Source organism: Trifolium pratense, linkage group LG2 (genome assembly GCF_020283565.1).
Source record: "Trifolium pratense cultivar HEN17-A07 linkage group LG2, ARS_RC_1.1, whole genome shotgun sequence".
NCBI classification, from domain to species: Eukaryota; Viridiplantae; Streptophyta; class Magnoliopsida; order Fabales; family Fabaceae; genus Trifolium; species Trifolium pratense.
The window spans coordinates 31,097,327-31,118,304 of NC_060060.1; the positions used below are offsets into that span (position 1 = coordinate 31,097,327).

General features: G+C 32.5%; 4 protein-coding genes and 1 pseudogene across 4 annotated transcripts; 4 read left to right on the forward strand and 1 right to left on the reverse strand.

Annotated features, from left to right (window-relative positions):
• Positions 1-853: 853 nt before the first annotated feature.
• Positions 854-6,457, forward strand: LOC123909013 (protein MEI2-like 4). The gene is made up of 13 exons (XM_045959780.1): positions 854-978; positions 2,278-2,480; positions 2,563-2,608; positions 2,813-2,947; positions 3,038-3,450; positions 3,545-3,703; positions 4,108-4,180; positions 4,276-4,581; positions 4,795-5,284; positions 5,419-5,503; positions 5,592-5,660; positions 5,762-5,941; positions 6,020-6,457. The coding sequence occupies exons 2-13, from the start codon at positions 2,406-2,408 to the stop codon at positions 6,101-6,103; spliced, it is 2,115 nt and encodes a 704-aa protein (XP_045815736.1). The 5' UTR covers positions 854-978; positions 2,278-2,405; the 3' UTR covers positions 6,104-6,457.
• A 1,153-nt stretch (positions 6,458-7,610) lies between these two features.
• On the forward strand, positions 7,611-9,293 carry LOC123911096 (cationic peroxidase 2-like). Its single transcript, XM_045962442.1, has 3 exons — positions 7,611-8,093; positions 8,282-8,444; positions 8,567-9,293. Exons 1-3 carry the CDS (start codon positions 7,698-7,700, stop codon positions 8,983-8,985), a joined length of 978 nt encoding a protein of 325 aa, XP_045818398.1. The 5' UTR covers positions 7,611-7,697; the 3' UTR covers positions 8,986-9,293.
• Positions 9,294-11,296: 2,003 nt separating this feature from the next.
• LOC123909087 lies at positions 11,297-12,788 on the forward strand (annotated as a pseudogene).
• Positions 12,789-15,237: 2,449 nt separating this feature from the next.
• LOC123908053 (3-hydroxyacyl-[acyl-carrier-protein] dehydratase FabZ-like) lies at positions 15,238-17,325 on the forward strand. Its single transcript, XM_045958557.1, has 4 exons — positions 15,238-15,684; positions 15,875-15,935; positions 16,012-16,156; positions 16,929-17,325. The coding sequence occupies exons 1-4, from the start codon at positions 15,486-15,488 to the stop codon at positions 17,175-17,177; spliced, it is 654 nt and encodes a 217-aa protein (XP_045814513.1). The 5' UTR covers positions 15,238-15,485; the 3' UTR covers positions 17,178-17,325.
• Positions 17,326-17,534: 209 nt separating this feature from the next.
• Positions 17,535-19,173, reverse strand: LOC123908052 (chlorophyll a-b binding protein CP24 10A, chloroplastic). Its single transcript, XM_045958556.1, has 2 exons — positions 18,522-19,173; positions 17,535-18,200 (listed from the first exon to the last, which is right to left on the reverse strand). The coding sequence occupies exons 1-2, from the start codon at positions 18,752-18,754 to the stop codon at positions 17,651-17,653; spliced, it is 783 nt and encodes a 260-aa protein (XP_045814512.1). The 5' UTR covers positions 18,755-19,173; the 3' UTR covers positions 17,535-17,650.
• Between the last annotated feature and the right edge of the window lie 1,805 nt (positions 19,174-20,978).

Sequence of the window (20,978 nt, forward strand, 5' to 3'; positions counted from 1 at the left end):
CATTGTAATGGGATTTTTTGCCAAATTGCATTAGGGATGACTTTTTTCGTAATAGGGTGGGTCTCCCTCTTTTTCGTTTTTGTTGATCTTTTTTGATGGATTTGGTGTAGCCCCTCATCTTTTTTCTTTTCTTTATTTCTTATCAATGTTATCTTTGGGGTGTTGTTGTTGTTGGTAGTTGGTTTGATGGAGTTCCGACTTTGTTAGGATATCATCAAATTATTATATCACTTCTACATTTCCAATTTTGCTTAAAAAAAAAAAAAAAACCATACATCATCAGCAAAATTTGGGAGTTAATTAGGATGTCCTGCTAGTTGTTATTTCTCTACTCTAACAAGATTTGGGAGAATGAATGATGATGAACGGAGAAGGAAAACAAATTAGGGTTCCAGAATTTTATTTATTTGGGAATTTTGCAATACGCACCAAAATTAAAAATATAATACAATTTACTTTTTTTTTTTTGACAAATAATACAATTTACTTGACTCATCAAACATTAATTCACTCTTATTATTTCTATAATAAAAAAAAAATCAATCTCATTGTGAATATTCCAAACTTAGAATATTCTCTTGACCTCATCATCAACCATATAATTTAAGTATTTAACTTTAAAAAAAAAAAAACTACTAATTTTTTAGCCATTAAACTACTTAAAAAAGAACTGACGACTCATCAAGCAGTCTTATCCTAATTTGAGTAAAACGAATTAGAATATTCTACTGACTTTCTAACCATTAATATACTTAAAAAAAAAAAAGATTCTCCTGACTCATCAAACATTCTTATCCTAATATAACATTGCGAATAAAAAGTAAGAAAATATTTTTCTTCACAAAGGTTATATAAACCGCGTTGACACCGTTATAAACAACAAAACTGAAAAAACTACCAACTACTCACTCACTCGCATTGTTCCGGCAACGGCAACACCTTAAAGAAGTTGATTAAGAGGTTAACGCGTAATGCAAGGTGCTTCATGCTATTTCTTTTTGTTCTTCGTATTATTTTAATGTGTTTATTACTAACCCCATCAGGTTTTTTGTTAATCATTCAGTTTTTAGGGTATGGGAACCCCATGAGAAATAAGTAAAGTCTACAAAAATACATTGTTTTTCAATAATTGAACTTAAATTCTTTCAAACAATTCGTTGTAGAACTTGAGTTTAATTATTTGGTTATACATTATAAATTTTAATGTGTTTATTAATCACTCTGTTACTTTTAAAATTTGGATTCCATGTGATCATATGATCCACATTCACGAATTTAATTGGGATATCGATGAAAGATTAGACGGTTCAAAACTTTATTTTTCTTATAATCCTAAATATTAAACTTTTTTTGTTTTTATTACGCAAACAAACTTATCGTTTTTCATTCATAATTAAAGTAGGTCTACTTTGATCGTGAACTTTTTTTTTTGTTAGGAAATATTGAAGATGAAATGTTCAATCTTGTTCGAATGACTAGCCACCGATGTCCCGTATACGTGAAATCCTAATTGTAGGCGAGCTTAGTCCTTTTTAGTGTCAAAATTAATTTTTGTTACTCTCTAATCCTTAATATAAGGAAAATTTTATTTTTATATTCGTTAAAAATATAATGCATCTGGATATATTATAGACCGGATACATTAAATTTTCAATGGTTCTAAAAAGCAAATTTTCTCTTAAATTTATTTATTTTTGGTTGTTATTTTTTACTGAAGTCGAGATGAAATATACTTATATATTTTTTCTAATATAGTCTTAACCATTTATTATTTTATTCTATATATTTCTTTCTGATAAATAGTTAAAAATATTATTGACAAAATAATATAGTTAGTATACATTGAAAATTTTCTTTAAATACGGCAGTTTTAAAAAAGGAATCAAGGAAATATTATGTTGATTTAAAAAGGAATGAAAGGAATATTATGTTCAATTAACTCTTTTTTTTTTGTTTGGTTGTTTTTGTTGGCGTGAATAATGTTTAATCTAATCTAATCAAATCTATTAGTATTAATGATTTAATATTAGTTCGTGTTATTTGTGATCTTATTGATCTTTCACAATATTAGTGGGTTTTGCAATTAGTATTATTACGTGCCATTGCCAAGTTTGCATGATTTTATTTAATGGCTCTTTATTTTTCATAATCTCTTATACAGTTAAGTCTTTTATAAGACATTAATTCTTTAAAAAAAAAAAAGTCTTTGAAGTTATCCTTTATATTTGTGTGATAACTTGGAAGATTTTGCTTACAAGTTGTGTTTGTTCTTTGTAGTGTTCATCTTGAGGAAGCAAAACTACTGAATTTACTACTCTACCCTTCTATGCTGTGATCAAGAATATATATAACAAGTTTCAAAATTTTGTTTTTGGTTATAATATCTGCAAATTCTGAGATTTATCATGCCTTGTAAAGATTTCAATAATTTTTCTTCTTCATCGATGTTTTCCTCGGACTATATTTCTCCGTCTATTGAGGTATGCTCTTGTTTCTTGTTAAGTAAATTCCATTTTGAACACCGTGTTTTCGATTCTTATTTTATCTTTCTGTTATTGGCAGAGCGAAACTGGATGTTGGAAATTCGGTAAAAGTTCCAAAGACCATGGTTAGTATTACTAACATGTTCGTCTGTTCGTTTTTCCTATTGTAGCTCATTGTATATATATATATATTTTATTTGTATAATGCTCATTTTATTTTTAGTTACTTGTATATTACGGTATAGATTTTTGTTACGTTGCGCTATTGGAGCGGATTAGTTTGGTAAGTACTTGAAATAATTATTCTTTGAATTTGTTATGTCATGTAGATTCTGATCAAGGAACAAAACCTATTCAAGCAGTATCCAATTTTTCATATGGTAGTGAAGTTAATAATATAATGGTGGCTCCGCGTGAAAGTAGCCACTTCTCAACTTCTCTGCCAGATTTGTTTAGCAGAAAATGTAAGTTTTCTTTACAAAATTGTATGCTAAGGTTTCTTGTGAAAATTGTTGGCTAATCTGCTATATCTTTGTATGCTTCTGTTTGCATAGTGCGATTATCTGGAAATAATGCTTTATACGGACATTCAGTAAATACAAATGTATCGCATTATGAGGAAGAGGAGCTTGTTGACTCTTTTGAAGAACTCGGGGCTCAAATCATTCGAAACCTACTTCCGGACGAGGATAATTTGCTTTCTGGAGTGACTAACTGGAACGGTGATGACATGGATGAACTAGACTTTTTCAGCAATGTTGGAGGTATGGAACTTGAAGATGTTGATAATTCATTCCCTGGAGAAAAGAATTCCAAAATCATCGGTCGAGCTCAGCACAATCAACTAGGACTGTGTAATACCTCGATCGCTGGAGAAAACCCTTTTGGTGAACATTCTTCTAGAACATTACTTGTGAGAAATATTGATAGTGATGTTAATGATACTGTGCTTAAAGCACTTTTTGAGGTATATATGCTCTTTTTTTGTTGTTTTCATTGTCCTTTAGTTTAAGTGGATATTGTGGACTGTGATAATCACTTTTTTTTTTTTTTTTTTTAAGGAATTTGGAGATATTCACACTTTTTATAGAGCTTGCAAACATCAAGGATTTGCTATGATATCATATTATGATATCAGTGCTTCTCAGAATGCAAAGAGAGCACTCCATAATACACTCTTCGGTCGCAAGAAATTTGAAATTCATTATTCGATTCCAAAGGTTGGATACTGCATTTTTAATCCTCGTTGAAACTTATAGTGTTAATTTTTGTTTATATGTCTGCCTGAATAAGTACTTATATAAGTACTTGTCAGATTGTTTGCGAGAGCTTATGGAAACAACTTATGACATGTCCATATGAAAACAGCTTGTAGATATAGCTTATACTGTTATACATAAGCACTTATGTTATAAGAACTTGTACTATAAGTGTTTAGTTAATCTTTGTTCAGAGTTTACCAATAAATCCTATTTGGCTTACAAATTTCTCAGGATAGTCCTTCGACAAAAGTTGCGAATCATGGAACACTTGAAGTATTTTTATATGATTCATCAATTTAAAATGCTGAACTTCACCATATATTTAATGCTGAACTTCACCATGTTTTTATATGATTCAACAGATTCATCCCGAATTCAAACAAGAATGCAACCTCTGTCTTCATCAGAAGAGTCCTCTAACAACCAGCTTCCAAGGTAGAGAACATGTTCATGATTTATCAATTTAGCATAAAAATAATATATATATATATATATTTTCCTCCACTGATGTTTGTAAAATATTGAAGCAGGCTTGCATGGTTTCTCTTCAAGTGTTCCGAACACGTTACCGTCTGCAATCAAAGTTAAATCAGTTGGAAACCAATGTGAATTTACTGAATCTAGTTCACTAGGGCAGTGGAATTTGGATACTCAAGCTGCATTAGCTTTTCATCCTCATTCCCTACCGGAACGTAGTCATGGTTTTACTAATGATTTTCCTCTCAATCCTCTTGAGGTGGCTGGAAACATTAATTTCAAAACACAAGAAAGAATCGATAACATGCATTTTTGTCAAGTAAAGTCCAATGGACCCTTTATGGATTTTGATGAATGTGGTAAGTCAATAAGTGCAACTAGTTGTAGTACTATGTAAACTCTAAGCTTTTTCAATATAAAGATACTGCAACCGCTGTGCATTTGAAGACGTTAGCGCAATTGAACGAACTGCATCATCACATATCATGTGTTCTTTGTTTGCGTTTTTTGTATCGTTTACTTTTGAACCATATCGTTGTTCTAACAAGATATTTCCCTCTTCTTTTTTTCAGTTTCAAAATCCACTGGTAATGTGAGCTCAAGCTTCCCTCTTTCTGGCCATCATGAAATATGGAGTAACTCCTATCCGCCTCCTCGAACAATGTGGCCAAACTCACCATTCAATGGAATTAGTGCAGCACCTACTCTGCAAGGATTTAACCAACTTCCTATGTCACCATCACATAACCATCATGTGCAATCACCTCCTCTTTGGGACAGAAGATATACATATGTAGGGGAATCCGTAACACCGCACCGTGTTGACTTTGTTCCTCATAACACGCCCCCTCATTTTGGACACAACTTCCATAACCAAAGGGGCGTGATGTTTCCTGGTAGAAACCATATGGTTAACAACTCATTTGATGCACGCATAAGAAGCCGCAGAAATGTAGGCACATCGAACGTGCCTGACTTGAAACGGTATGAACTTGACATTGACTGCATAATGAGGGGCGAAGATCAGCGAACCACACTTATGATAAAGAACATTCCTAACAAGTAAGTAGTACTATCTCCTTATATGACATTAAATAGATTTCGCTTTTTTGCATAAACTGTTCTCATATTCTCTAATGCAAAAGATTTGTATATTCATTTGGTATTTTTTGGATTATGCTTTACGTTTTGCAAAGGTATACTTCCAAGAAGCTGCAGGATACAATCAACGAACGCCATAAAGGAACTTATGATTTTTTGTATCTACCAATTGATTTCAAAGTAAGTGTTTATTCTCTTTCTGTTTAATATATTTTGGCATTCTTTTTATATTTGTTAATTATTCACATGGAATCAACATTGATTGCAGAACAACTGCAATGTTGGATATGCATTCATCAACATGACTAGTCCTAGCTCGATTGTACCGCTCTATGAGGTTAGCTGCAGAAAATAACAATGATTGTGATCAAAATTAATCGCGTACATCACACACACTTTATATCAATAGACTAAAACTTTATGATGCAATTGTGGCAGGTGTTCAATGGAAAAAAATGGGAGCTTTTCAACAGTGAGAAAGTGGCAGCACTCGCATATGCTCGCATACAAGGGAAAGCCGCTCTTATTGCGCACTTCCAACACTCAAGCTTGATGAATATGGATGAGGATTGCAGGCCTATCCTCATCAACACTGACGGCCCTAATGCCGGTGAACAGGTATAAATTTCCTTTTACTATCTATCTACTAAGATTAAGGAAGCTATGGATTAGATACTAACTTTGGTAGTAATACAGGTCCCTTTCCCAATTGCCATGAAACCTGGAAGAGTGAGAAGCAACATTCATGAGGAAGACGGTGTTTCAAAGGAATCAGACTAAGCAAGCCACATTTGTTTCTTTTTCCATCTCATTAGTTTTAGTGAAATCACTAATCACTAACTATACACAAATACTTCACTACAGCCAAGAATTTTATATTTTTATCTTCCAGCTTTTGTTTGTTATCTGGAGTGCAAGTTCCCAACATCGCTCCGGTTGGAATTAGAGAAACTTAGTTTCGGAATGATAACATAACCAATCCTGCTCAACTATCTGATTTACCATCTCAATACGTATTTGAATTAATTAGTTTAATTACTAGTTGAGATTTTAAATTATGGTCTGCATCCGCAATTGCGGCAGTAGTATTGCTAAGGCGGTATCACACCGCAATTGCAGTGTGATTTTAACAAAGATTCCACTAATTTTTTATTTATATCTATTTCTCTTATAAATAGCTAATAATAAATGAAGTAAACTCAAATTTTTGTTGTATTTGGTGCAGAATTTGAACCAAATATATTTATTTTTATTGATCAATTTGAACCAAATATATTTACTTTCTCATCTTTCCTCGCAGTGTGATCTATTTTTTGTTGTATTTGGTGTATGATAACCAACTATGTCGTTTTTTTGATAATCCTGATGATGTTTTTTGGGATAGTAGTACTAATAATTATGTCCTTTTTGGGTAATTGTATTTATATATTTAATTTTTAAGTAACGTATCCCGGCAAAATCGTATCGAAAATTTTGAAAATTTTCCCGTATCACCGTATCGGTATCGTGTCACGTATCCGGACATAATATTTTAGAGAATACAATTGATCCACATTCTTCTTATGATTCACTCTATTTTAGTTGTATATATAAAAAGTCAACCAAGCATGCCATAGTGAGAAAAAGTAAACGCGTTGATGAATGGATCCAATCATATCATATTGCACTGCATGAGGGTGCAAAATGACAACCTATAAGCCATCCAAATTAAGTGGCTTTGATTTAGATTAGACACATTCAATTCAAGTCACCATCGATAATATGATAAAGTAAACCGCACTTTGACATTCATATTTTCACACTCATCATTCGTTTTCTAAACTAAACCCTATGAATCACGGACACTCCTTAAGTCAGACTTATTATGGTGTCGAACACATGTTAGTGTCGGACACCGACATAACACCGACACTTATAATTATACTAAATTACGTTATTTTCTTAAATTATTATCGATATCAACGTGTCAGTATCCGAGTTATGTTTGATGTCCCTCTCTGTATCTGTGATTCATAGACTAAACTCTCTTACGCGGAAACTGCATTTTATTGTACTAGCTTGCATGCATACATATAAATTATTGACCATTGTCACCACAAGACAAATATTAGAGGGCCAGCACTAGCCCATTATCCAAAAATCATTTCAATTATTTTTTATACTTGGCTTCCACTCACAATACCCACTTGCATAATTTGTAGCCGTTTTTGTTTACTAATTATCTTCATTTTGACCCCAAAAGTCCAAACCTTTCCATATAAATACTTGCACCATGCATGGCATTTTCATAGCATTCCACTACACAATCATTTACAACTTCTTTTATATATTCACATAAAGCCTAAAGTCCTAAAGAACTATATCTTGTATCAAAATGGAGGGTAGTTTGTTTAAGGTTGTGTTTCTTTTGCTTGTTTTAGGTCTTGTGAACACACTAGTGAATGGCCAAGGGACACGAGTAGGATTCTATTCGAGTACATGTTCGCAAGCTGAATCCATTGTTAAGTCGACAGTTGCAGGTCATGTTAACTCTGATTCTACTTTGGCTCCTGGCTTACTTAGGATGCATTTTCACGATTGCTTTGTCCAAGGTTGTGATGCATCGGTTCTCATTTCCGGCTCAGGTACCGAAAAAACTGCATTTGCAAACCTTAATTTAAGAGGTTATGAAGTTATTGATGATGCAAAGACAAAACTCGAGGCTGCATGTCCTGGTGTTGTCTCTTGTGCTGATATTCTTGCCCTTGCTGCTCGTGATTCCGTTGTTTTGGTAATTAACTAACTCAACTATATATAGTGTACAAATGATCAAAAAATTTAAAATCTGGCTTTCTGAGGTTAACCCTGTGCAAATTGTACACATTTCACAGGGGTTTTTACCCCTGTGGAAAAAAACCAGACAAATTACCACTTTTCTTGTAGGGATATAAACCTAATTTATTCATGTATTCATTGCAGAGTGGTGGACTGAGTTGGCAAGTGCCTACTGGACGTAGAGACGGACGTGTGTCACAGGCTTCAGATGCAAATAATTTGCCTCGTCCTAGTGATTCTGTTGATGTGCAAAAACAAAAATTTACAGCAAAGGGTCTTAACACTCAAGACCTTGTCACCTTAGTTGGTAAGTGATCATACAATATTTGAAATTCATTTAACACTTTAGAATTACATATTGAAGTTGTAATCACGTTAATTACATATCTTATTTAGTAAGTACTTATTTATTTGAATGAATATATATAGGTGGACATACAATTGGTACTACTGCATGTCAATTCTTCAGTAACAGATTGTACAACTTCACTACAAATGGTGCTGCTGACCCTTCAATTGATCCTACATTTCTTTCACAATTACAAACACTATGCCCTCAAAACAGTGGTGCTACAAACAGAGTTGCATTTGATACTGGAAGTCAAAACAAATTTGATAATTCTTACTATGCTAATTTGCGTAACGGGCGTGGAGTTCTTCAATCTGATCAAGCATTGTGGAATGATGCTTCCACAAAGATCTTTGTGCAAAGATACTTAGGTTTAAGAGGGTTGCTTGGATTAACATTTAATGTTGAATTTGGAAGATCCATGGTGAAGATGAGCAACATTGAAGTGAAGACTGGTACTGCTGGTGAAATCCGCAAGATATGTTCCGCTTTCAACTAATTTAAGCATAAACGGTTTTTTGTTGTTGTTGTTTACAATGGAGCTAAGGATCAAACCTAGAAACTCTAGCATACTATTCAAATCTTTCACCACTAAACCAAACATAGTGGCATGAACGATTTTGTTGATTATAGTTTGTACGTGTTGGCATGTTAATTTGCCATTGAAGTGTATAATATTTACTTTAGTTTTTTTTGCTTTCTTTTTGGTCTCCTTGTTGATTTCGAAATATGTTTGGAAGTGTAAAAGTATTAAAGGAAAATGTGACATATATATGTCAATGGAGTTTTCTTAATTACATTGGACAATCAATCCTCTTAGATCCATAGAGTTTCTCCAATATTATTACTAGTCACAATCTTAGTCCCTTTCCTACCTCATAAAGTTTCTCTATTCCATCTCCGCGGAGATCCATAAATTAAATTTAATAAATTTGGTAATACACTAATATGTACATAAAGATAAAAAATATCATGCATTTTTATCAAACCATATGTTCGAAATATGTCTAGGCCGGCGGCCATTATGAATCTTTTGTTTGAGTTTTTTGAATCACTCTTTGTCCAATTTTATTTCCTATTATCTTTGTTGATCTTTTATTTTTTAATAATCGATAGACTAATCGTTTTAATTGACGGTGTTGAAATTCAAAAATAAATATAATATACCATTCAAATACAAACTTAAACATTTGAGAGGAATATACAGATTCACTCAATTTTAATTAATTGAATTACAAATAAAATAAAATAAAAAAAGTCAATCAACCGGGCCATCCTCACAAAATGAAAACGCGGTGATGCGCAGCCTTTGTATGAGGTCATGTAATCCTTCGAGCAAAAAAATATTTAAAATTCAGTCACTATTACAAGTAAAAGTTAATTACTTTTAAACTAATATTATTTCTAAAATACTCTTATTTAATTCTAGTTTATTTTAGGCATTTATTTCACTTTTACACTTTTTAAAATGGGTAATATAATAAACTTAACTCATGTTTTGCATTAAATCAAAAAAACTAACTACATTTCACTAAATTTCTTAAACACCGTGTAAACAATTTTTTTTTTATATTTGTGTCCGGAAGAAGTATTATATTTGAAAGGGAAAAATGACAAGCAACACATGCTCAATTTTTTTTTTATAATAACAAATTTAGAAAAGATATATGATTACTCGATCTAAGACATAGAAGATGTTAGAACTCAAAGAATAATTTTAAAGAAATTTACATCTATCTCTCCTTAAAAATACCGATGGAGTTCAAATCTAGAACCTCCACATTTGTGGCATCCATAATGGCCTTTGATTAGATACGAGAATAAGATTTATTTTTTGAAACGTTTTTTTTTTTTTACAAAAGCATTTTATTGATCAAGAAGTGTTCAATACAAAGGTAGCAATTTAAAGAGATATATATATATATACTATACTAAAAGATGGTTGTCTAGGCAATCATCGCCTTACAAAATCAGCTTGGAAGATAATGATTGACTCTTACATATAAAATTAGAGGATTGAGAGTTGAATCTAACTCAACCCTACAAAATCAACTTGTAAGGTGAGGATTACCTTCACTAATAAACACATATTTAAATAATCTCGTAACTGATGTGAGACTTCTTAACAGTTTCACGCAATATTAATAGATCTCGATGGTTAATTTAAAATCAAACCATTGAGATTTTAAATAAAATTAATCTCAGCCTTACATCATAAATTGAACTGCCAACATTCATTACAATCCCCTCTATATGTGTGGAAAATTCACTTCCCTCTATTAACCTATATAACTCTCGAGAATAGGATAAAGTAAACCACACTAATTTTGACAAAATATATATCTACAATTCAGTCATTGTCTAAACTCTCACACGGACACGGAAACTAATTGCACTTTAGTTGCATGCATAGTATACATTGTATTTGTTTCAAGAGTTTAAATTAATCATATTGTTGTTTGTACCAAAAAATAAATAAAAAAAATCAACCATATTGTATTTTTGTAAATATAATAATAACCATCGCAAATTTACGACCACATGACAAATTTAGAGGGCTAACCCAACGACTATACTCATTCCCACTTCCACCCACTATACATATATTTATCCATCATAGATCATTTCAATTACTTTTTTATATTTGCATGCATGGCTCCCACATAATAACTTGTGCATATAGAAGCCGTCTTAGCTTACTCATTCTCTTAATTAATCTTAATTTTGACCCCCAAAATCTAATTCTAAATTTCCATATAAATACTTGCACCTCATCAATTGCATATTTCACATAATCATTATACATTAGCTCTCTTACATTCACCTAAAGCCTAAAGTCCTAAACAGTTATATATTTCATATTATATAAGCTTGCATACTTTTGTTGATTTATAATAGGCTGTTCATTGCATTAATTTCAACTCTTGATTTCCTTAAAAAATAGAAATGGAGAGTAATTTGTGTAAGGTTGTAATTATTTTCCTTGTTTTGGGTATTGTGAACATACAAGTTCATAGCCAAGAGACATATGTAGGATTCTATTCGAGTACATGTCCTCAAGCGGAATCGATTGTTAAGTCAACGGTTACATCTCATGTTAACTCCGATTCTTCTTTGGCTCCTGGTTTACTTAGGTTGCATTTCCATGATTGTTTTGTCCAAGGTTGTGACGCCTCGGTTCTCATTGCTGGCCTAGGCACCGAGAGAACAACATTACCGAACCTTGGTTTAAGAGGTTATGAAGTTATTGATGATGCTAAGACAAAGCTCGAAAATGTGTGTCCCGGTGTTGTCTCTTGTGCTGATATCCTTGCCCTTGCTGCTCGTGATTCTGTTGTTATGGTAATTAACAAATTTAACTGTATATATTAATTGAGCATTTTACTTTAATGATATAGTAAACCACATAATGCTAGTACATAGAATTGGATCAATAAAAATTACATAAGTTGAAAAGTTGAATATATTTCTAATTTCTAATTTATTTATGTTTTCACTACAGAGTGGTGGACTGAGTTGGCAAGTGCCTACTGGACGTAGAGACGGACGCGTGTCACAAGCTTTAGATGTCGCTAATTTACCGGGTCCTAGTGATTCTGTTGATGTGCAAAAACGAAAATTTGCAGAAAAGGGTCTTAATACTCAAGACCTTGTCACCTTAGTTGGTAAGTTATCACACATGCAATATTCCAAACTCATGAATATCATTAACTATATGTGTTATTTACTTATTATTTATTTTAATGAATATATATATATATATATATATATATAGGTGGACATACAATTGGAACTGTTGCATGTCAATTCTTTAATAAAAGATTGTACAATTTCACAACAAATGTTTCTTCTGACCCTTCCATCGACCCTTCATTTCTTTCACAATTACAAACACTATGCCCTCAAAACAATGGTGCTACAAATAGAGTTGCATTTGATACTGGAAGTCAAAACAAATTTGATAATTCTTACTATGCTAATTTGAAAAACGGGCGCGGAATTCTTCAATCTGATCAAGTATTGTGGAATGATGCTTCAACAAAGACCTTAGTGCAAAGATACTTAGGTTTAAGAGGGTTGCTTGGATTAACATTTAATGTTGAATTTGGAACATCAATGGTGAAGATGAGTAACATTGAAGACAGGTTCTAATGGTGAAATTCGCAATATATGTTCTGCTTTCAACTAATTAATGCATAAGTGGTTTTATTAATTTATTGATTTTTTTTTGTATTGTTGGCATCTTTGCCGTTAAAGTGTGGGTAATTTTTAATTTTTTCTTTGTGTCGGGTCTCGAACCAAGTACGGTTGAAAAATAAATCATCAACCAGTGGCGGTTTTAGCATACAGCATGCCTGGGCACGTGCCCAGGCTCTGTCCCACCTATTTTTTTTTTTTTTAAATAACATAAAACTGATAAATAGAAAGTAAAAAAAATAAAAAAAAACGAACAAGCTGCTTCTCTCTCTCAAAGTCAGAACGCTCGCCATCGCCCTCACCGCCGTCGATCTCTCTCAGTCTCAGTTGCCGATCAATCTCCATCTCCCTCGCCTAATCTCTCTCAAAAGTCAGCCACTCAATCTCTCTCTCGGTCGCCGACCGCCCAATCTCTCTCTTTCTCTCAACCGCTCAATCTCTCACTTTAGGTATTATTCTTAAATCTCAATCTAGAATTTTTGTGTTGTTGGGTTGGGTTTTGCTCTGTTGTTACTTTGATTTCTTCAATCTCAATTGTCTTTGATTTCTTCAAACTGATTTTGAAAATAAATTAGGTTTTGATGTGTTCTGTTGTTTGCTCTGTTTTGAAGATAAATCATAAACTGATTTCTTCAAACTGTTTATTAAGTTTTGATGTATAATCACTTAAAAACATAAAACACATTTTGTAAAGAGTATAAACACATTTTGTTGGTATGTTATATTTTATCCCTCTTATTTGACTCATGTTTTGTTGGTTTTTTCTAGTTTTTTTTTTTGTTTTAACTCATGCTATCCAAAAAAATATTGTGGTTAAAATTGTGCCCAAGCTCCGCTATAATCCTGGCTCCGCCACTGTCATCAACCAAGTTACATCTTAGGAAACAGGCAAGCTAAGTGTGTGTAATTTTTAGTTGTATTCTTGTAATTTTTACCAAAATGTAAGAAAAATAAAAGAATAAATTGAAAATGTGATGTATGATAGATATATATATATATATATGACACACATATCAATGGAGTTTTCCTGTTTTGAACAACGACTCATTTTTTGTTATTTTTTTTTGTTTACTCCCCCATCTTCATCTTATCTATTATTCCTAATCTCTATCTCACTCTAATATGTCTCTAACATTCACCACCGTTAAGATCGGCCGGCGGTGGTATCTAAATAGATTCAAAGAAACCACAAAAGAGTAATGTTTTCAACAATTTGATTTACTAACAAAAGCAATAAGAAATAAATTAGATTAGTTTGATGTTTTAATTTGTTTTAATTCCAACAAATGAGGCCCTATTTTGAATATGAAGGTGTGTTACACTACAGTGACATAAGCCAACCAACAATGTCGTAGAAAATGGTGAGTTGGAGAAGATAAAAATTACAGACAAAGTACAACATCTTACCATAAGAGAGTGAAGTCTAACAATGTAAGCTCCATAGAAACAAAAAATAGAAGTCCCACATCGATAACTACCAAAAATAGAGAGGAGGGACTCGCTATAAAAATGTATGACATTTACGTTAAGAAATAAGTCCCACATCGATAGGGTGTATTTAAACTTAGAAATTTTTACCTTTAGGTTAAATAAATTTTTTCGTAAAAAAAAGTTAAATTAATTTTTTTCGTATTTAAATTATGAAATGTATTAACTAGTGTTTATTTCATTTGATTTCAGTTAATGAGTTGAATTGAGCTAAAATTCGAGTTTGTTTTTATTATTATTGATTCGTATCATTAATTAATAAATCTTCAATACATAAAAGAATACATAAGATGACATAACTTAACTTCACTTCAAAGTATACATGAGATGACATAAGAAGAATAATATCATTAACAATTAAATTAAATTCTGAATTGCTCTGTCTTCTTGAATGGATAGAGTCAACCAACAATTCTGAGTCATTTTCAATTTAACTCGCTCAAATCGACGATGGGTCTATCAAACTTTAATCAGTTAATGAGGCTTACTAAAAGACAGATCATTCAGGAGAACCTAAATTCGATTTGGAATAAAACAGTTTTGTCTAGACTCTACTCATTTCACGGTGAATTACGGATTGTTAAAATTTCCTTCCCCTAAGAATCGAATAAAAACGAGAAAAAACCATCAGTAAATTGGTTCAAGTGGCAAGAGTTTTGAAGGAGGGCACCGTAAGGAAATAACATAGTTGAAAAAGTAAAAATAAACACATTAGCGCAATCAACAACCCAAAAATATAACGTGAAAACTCTAAAACCGAAAGAAAAAAAAAAAAACTACGATTGTTGTCCAACCCGACAACGAGACAATATCACTATGTGAAAATTGTTACAACATATATTCAAGTCAACTCCTAACCGATGTGAGAATTCTTAATACACTTCATCGCGTCCATCACTATTGGGCTTGGTGCGCATATATGAGTGATGGATGCCCCGATCAGAAAACTGATAACAAGTGGTCCAGAAAATCGTGAAAAAACTTTGATATCATCTTAACAGACTCTCTCGTGCCCAACACTATTGGGGCACCAATAAACGAATAAGAAACAACAAGTTTGTCAAAAACAACAAACATGAACAACGTTGGAGAGTCCGCCCTAACTGAAGTGAAATAAAACTAAAAGAGGTTAGATATGTTGTTGGCTTGTTGCCATCCATCCATCGTTCATGTCGCCTTCTTTGCTTTTTAGCATTAGATTAGATTAATTAAGATACTATTCACTTAATTCACCTCACAAGTGTTGTTGTTTTTGTTAAGACTATTGCCTAATTAGGAGATCAGGAAAAGAAACAAGCTTCAGAATCAATTCCAATGGCAGTGTCTACTTTCTCCAACACATTGCTGCTTTCTCCAATTTCCCATTCACCATCCAAACCCAGTTTTCCACTCATCATCAATTTCCCCACTAGATTCCAATTCAGACAACCATCACTAACCACCACCTTTCCTTCCTCCGATGCCGCCGCCAATGCTCCTCCTCAACAAAAAGACACTACCCCCATTGAATTAAGTATGATTTACAACATTTTATTTCCTTTCTTATGTGTCTACTTATTTATTTATTTATGACCTATGAAGCACAAACACGACACTGACACATCAACATGATATTTGGCTGTGTCGGACACACTTTCAATCAGAAGTGTCGGTGTTATAGAGATTATGACAATTGACAACATTATACTTTGTTTATGTTGTAGGGTATCCTGCATTTCCAAAAGTCATGGACATCAATCAGATTCTTGAGATTTTACCTCATAGGTAAGGTAATTCAACTCAACAAACATTTGTGATTTGTGTCTTTTGTTTTGTGAATCATTCATGTTTCTCTTTTCAGGTTTCCTTTTTTACTGGTAGATAGAGTGATTGAATACAATCCTGGAGTTTCTGCTGTTGCTATAAAGAATGTTACAATCAACGACAATTTTTTTCCTGGTCATTTTCCTGAAAGACCTATCATGCCTGGTGTTCTCATGGTTGAGGTCACCACTCTGCACTTTTTCTCTTTATATTCATTCATGGAACTAGCAATGATAATCTTTCTGACATATCCATTTTATAAGCCTATATTTATAAACAAGCTTAAAGTTTACTAGTTTTAGCATAAAGAGTAGTGTTAGAGTATGCAAAAAGTACCTCATAATACTAAGATAGTACCTTAATACTCCCTCTAGTCATTATAAGAAAAAGTTTGATTTTTAGGTTCATAGAATGTTTGATGTATCTGAAAAATAAACTTTTTTCTTATAGTAAGGACCGGAGGAGGGACTAATTTACAATATCTTAAATCATCTCTAAGGATTGGTTTCCATATTTCTTTATATTTTATAATTTGTTTCATTATTTTGATTAGGATATTAGAAGGAGTATAAAACTAATGTTTAAATTTGAAACTAACACCTCCAAGAGCTCAATATCTGGTCTATGAAATTAGTGTCTTGCCTTCTTCATTGGACCAGCTTACAATAACCTTTGATTCCTTCCTTGTTAGCTGGTACAGATCATTTGCCATATTACTTAGATTCTCAAAAGACCTTTGGAATTGATATAAATAACCAGTGTATGTAATTCTCTAAGCTTGTTCATAAGCTTGAAAACTATTATTTTATGCAAACGACCTGTTAGAAGTTCCATTTGATCAAGGAACAATTTCATACCTATACAATAAGCAAGTCAATAAGTGGAAAAAATGAATATGCTTTCTGTTATAATATGCTTAACAAGAGGACATAAACACGAGATCTTTTGCTGCAGGCAATGGCACAAGTTGGTGGTTTGGTAATGTTGCAGCCTGACGTGGGTGGTTCTCGTCAAAACTTCTTCTTTGCTGGGATAGACAAAGTGCGATTTCGTAAGCCCGTGATTGCAGGGGACACCTTAGTTATGAGAATGACACTTACTAAGCTGCAAAAGCGATTTGGAATTGCCAAGATGGATGGCAAGGCATATGTTGGAGGTGAAGTTGTATGTGAAGGCGAGTTTTTGATGGCTATGGGGAGCTAATAAGTATATCACTTTCTTTCCCTACTAGAAATTCACATAAATTTGCTTCATCTTTTAGTTAAATTCTTCTGCTTTTGAATGCAGAACTTTGTGAACATTTACTGTGTGCATTTTTTCAATGAAATCTATCTTAATAGTTTGTTCTTTATGGCTTTGATTTGTTTTCAGTGTTCATTTATGTATGAAATCCAAAATCTCTTTACATATTTTTACCTTCTTGCATACGGATACGGCAAAGGTTAAACATTGCATGCGAATCGGCTACAGATACATAGTCAAAATTCCAATAGATATGTTTTCATGATAAATGCAAAGTATATATACTATGACTACATCTAAGAACAGACACAAGGCAAATGCATCAAATATTAGAACATAGAATTTAATTTGTTATGGGACAACACACTTATGAAAAAACTTCATTTGCAACTGTCTAGCATCTCAGTACAATTATCTACATGAATTGTTTATGTTTACAAACCAAGAGCACCAAGTGGAGTCTTCCCTTGTCCAGCTTCAAAGTAGAAAATCAGCATAGCCAACATAGCAAGCCTAGCATGCTTAATCTCGGCCAATTTCAATCTCTCTAGCTTCTCTGCATCTGGAATGTAAACACCATTTTCAATGGTGCCAGCAAGGGACAATGGATCGAAGAATTTCCCTCCTGGATAACCTTGTTCTCCAGTAAAATTTGCAAAGTTCTCGGCGGTTTTTGACCATGGAGTTGCCCATTCAACCGACTGTGAGTCCGGGTTGAAGAAATCAACCCATCTCTTGCTCTCTACCCAACCCATAAGAAGCAATTGAGTTCCTAGAAGTGTACCAAAGGAGAATGGAGCAATTGCATTCGGGTCAGCACCGGCCTCAAACCAGGGAACTCCACTCCATGCCTGACCAACAAAGATACCTAGAACTGCAGCCATTGCCCACCTTCCATGAATGAGCTCAGCTTCTCTGTACCATTTGAGAAATGCTGGGTCCTTGCCAAGTCCTAGTGGATCAAAACCAAAGTCACCTGGTAGCCTGCAATCCAAAAACATTAAAGAAGTCAATATTTCGAAAGAAAACTAGTGTGCACCTGGCTCTGCGATGACAAAATTTGATTTCTTGATTTTGTGAAATAGATTCGGGCTAGGAATCAATCGTAGAAGTAAAAACTACAAATTCTAACTTCAGGTTACAATCAATTCTGGACGCAGAATCATTTCTACTCGAGAACATTCAAACATGTCAAAATCAATTATACACGAACGAAGTCAATTTTGTCTTGTGTAAAAGTGGAACCAAACATATACTTAAACTCGAAAGAAAAAAGTTAGAAATCGATTAAATGGTCAGACTTACGATCCATCGAGCCATTCTGGATCGACAAGATTTCCACCAAATCTAACACCAGGTATCCATGACTTCTTTGGTGCAGAAGCAGCAGCAGCAACAATAAGTCTTCTAGGACTAGCAGCTGCAACACTAACTTTACTTCCAATAGCAGTAGCTAGCAATGTTTGGCTCCTCTTTCCACCACTTAAGAAGGAAGATCCTAAACCATTCAACACAGCACCAGATGTTGCAGCTGCCATTACTATTCTCTATACACACTAAAGAAGTTTCTCTGAAAAGATATATAGTGAGAAAATACTAATAGAAGTTGGTTTTGAAGCTCACTTTGCAGTTGAAGAAGTTTGAGACTATATTATGTGTGTGAGTGGATTTCATAGAAGGCCAAGTAGGACAATGAAATCTGAAGAAGAAATCTTAAGCTAATAGTGGATAGATTTTGAACCAATAGGAAATGGATTTACATCTTCAGCTGATTTGGCTTCCAACCACGTGGACACCTTGTTACATAACACTGTTGTCTTTCTATCTTTTGATATTGTTCATGTTTATTAAGGAAGATAATTTGGATGACAAGTAAATAAATCCAAACAAACAATAATTTAATGAAGCAAAATATGTCTGATGCAATATGTGTCTGAGGCTCTTAGCACTTGGTGCTTCTTGACCTCACAAAAATATGCTATTATTAATCTAATTGTCTTTTTTTTTTTTTTACAATCTGACAATCGAATTTTTGACTTCTAGCGCCTATTATCCAAACCTTTCACCATTAGATTAAGCTTGATGGTTTTTTCTACCTTGAATATTCTAACAAAATGCATTTTGACAAATCAAAATTATTATCTATAAAGGTTTGTAATTTTTCCATTTTATATAAAAATAAACCATGAAGTTTATTTTATTTTTGGCGAAAAAAGCAATAGTAGTTAGTATCATAATTTAAAAAATTATCCTATCATAAAAAGGACAAGAATATATTTACAAACGTGACTTCTTTTTTTTTTTTTTAATACATTAAAATCTACACCATATAATAATTTTTTAAAAAGTAATAATAATACACTTAATTTGTATAGTTTTTTTTTTAAGCAAATTTGTATAGTTTTTAAGAAGTTGATCTATTGTCTATTTTTATTTTATTTTTTGACTAAATAGTAAATATACTTATTTGTTGTACTTTTTATTTTTACACTGAATATTTTTCTTATATATTATATTTATTTTTACGATATTATTTATTAATAAATTTAAGGTTTAATTAGTCTATTGGTTCCTTAAAGAAATTTTATGTTTCACAATGGTCCCTTAAAGAAAAAAGGTCTGGATTGGTCCCTTAAAAACACATCCGTTTCTCACATTGGTCCTTTCCGTCAATTTTTCACAAAAAACGTTAGTTTTAGTTGACTGAATTGTGGATGTCGTTAAGTCTAAGTGATCCACCAAAAACCTTATTAATTTTTAAAATTTTAACAATTGGAATTTTTTGTTATATTTGGAGTTAAAATTTAACGGAAATGACCAATATGGCAAACTTATATGTCTTTAAGGGACCAATCCGGACCTTTTTTTTCTTTAAAGGACCATTGTGAAACCTAAAATGTCTTTAAAGACCAATAGACTAATTAAGCCTAAATTTAAATAGTTTCAATATAATTTATTTATATATGTTAATACAACTACATACACCTTATTTAAGGCATGTTTGAATTAGTTTATTTTTCGGCTTATGCAAAATAAGCTATACAAATAAATAAGTTTTCATCAAAATAAGCACCAAACCCTACTCCCTCACTTGGACTCGTCGCCACCGTTTAGACCTAACGCAACATCGTTTCCTGTAATTTTAAATTAGCATGAATAGCATGTTGATTAATTATAATCAATTGATTTATCAACAAAATAATTACTCCCTCCGTCTCAATTTGATTGACACAGTTAACTGTTGTGCACTATTTACACGTGTTGTTTTGACCTTATTTTTGTACTAATAAACAAAAATAAATATATTAGCATATAAGACGTTGTTTGATTCGTCTCGTATTTTCAAAATATCAAATTTTTATAATTTTTACTATTATACAATTAAAAATATTAATCGTCAAAGTTATGCATCGGCATGCGTGAAACAATCAACTGTGTTAATCAAATTGGGACGGAGGGAGTATAATCAATCGAAATATAAAATGTAAGTCTCTCTTTTCTACTTGTTCTTATTAGTTTCACATGTATTGTATTAATTGATAATTGATTTGGTTTGAAACAATTTATTATTATTATTATTATTATTATTATTATTATTATTATTATTATGCAGGAAAAAGAAGGAAAAAATGAATCATGTTCGCATGGATGTTTCAAGCTATTCAGCATTTGACAATTTGGTTCAACAATATGTTATTACTGCTTGGCAGCCTTCTAGCTGGCGGTTTCAATGAAAAATCTTGTCTCAGTCGGTCATATTCC

Coding starts and splice junctions, on each gene's coding strand:
- LOC123909013 (XM_045959780.1), top strand. CDS start 2,406: ATGCCTTGTAAAGATTTCAATAATTTTTCTTCTTCATCGATGTTTTCC. Junction 5,504..5,591: donor ATCTACCAATTGATTTCAAA/GTAAGTGTTTAT, acceptor CATTGATTGCAG/AACAACTGCAATGTTGGATA. Junction 5,942..6,019: donor GCCCTAATGCCGGTGAACAG/GTATAAATTTCC, acceptor GTAGTAATACAG/GTCCCTTTCCCAATTGCCAT.
- LOC123911096 (XM_045962442.1), top strand. CDS start 7,698: ATGGAGGGTAGTTTGTTTAAGGTTGTGTTTCTTTTGCTTGTTTTAGGT. Junction 8,094..8,281: donor CTCGTGATTCCGTTGTTTTG/GTAATTAACTAA, acceptor TATTCATTGCAG/AGTGGTGGACTGAGTTGGCA. Junction 8,445..8,566: donor AGACCTTGTCACCTTAGTTG/GTAAGTGATCAT, acceptor GAATATATATAG/GTGGACATACAATTGGTACT.
- LOC123908053 (XM_045958557.1), top strand. CDS start 15,486: ATGGCAGTGTCTACTTTCTCCAACACATTGCTGCTTTCTCCAATTTCC. Junction 15,685..15,874: donor CACTACCCCCATTGAATTAA/GTATGATTTACA, acceptor TTTATGTTGTAG/GGTATCCTGCATTTCCAAAA. Junction 15,936..16,011: donor CTTGAGATTTTACCTCATAG/GTAAGGTAATTC, acceptor TTCTCTTTTCAG/GTTTCCTTTTTTACTGGTAG.
- LOC123908052 (XM_045958556.1), bottom strand. CDS start 18,754: ATGGCAGCTGCAACATCTGGTGCTGTGTTGAATGGTTTAGGATCTTCC. Junction 18,201..18,521: donor CCAGAATGGCTCGATGGATC/GTAAGTCTGACC, acceptor TTTGGATTGCAG/GCTACCAGGTGACTTTGGTT.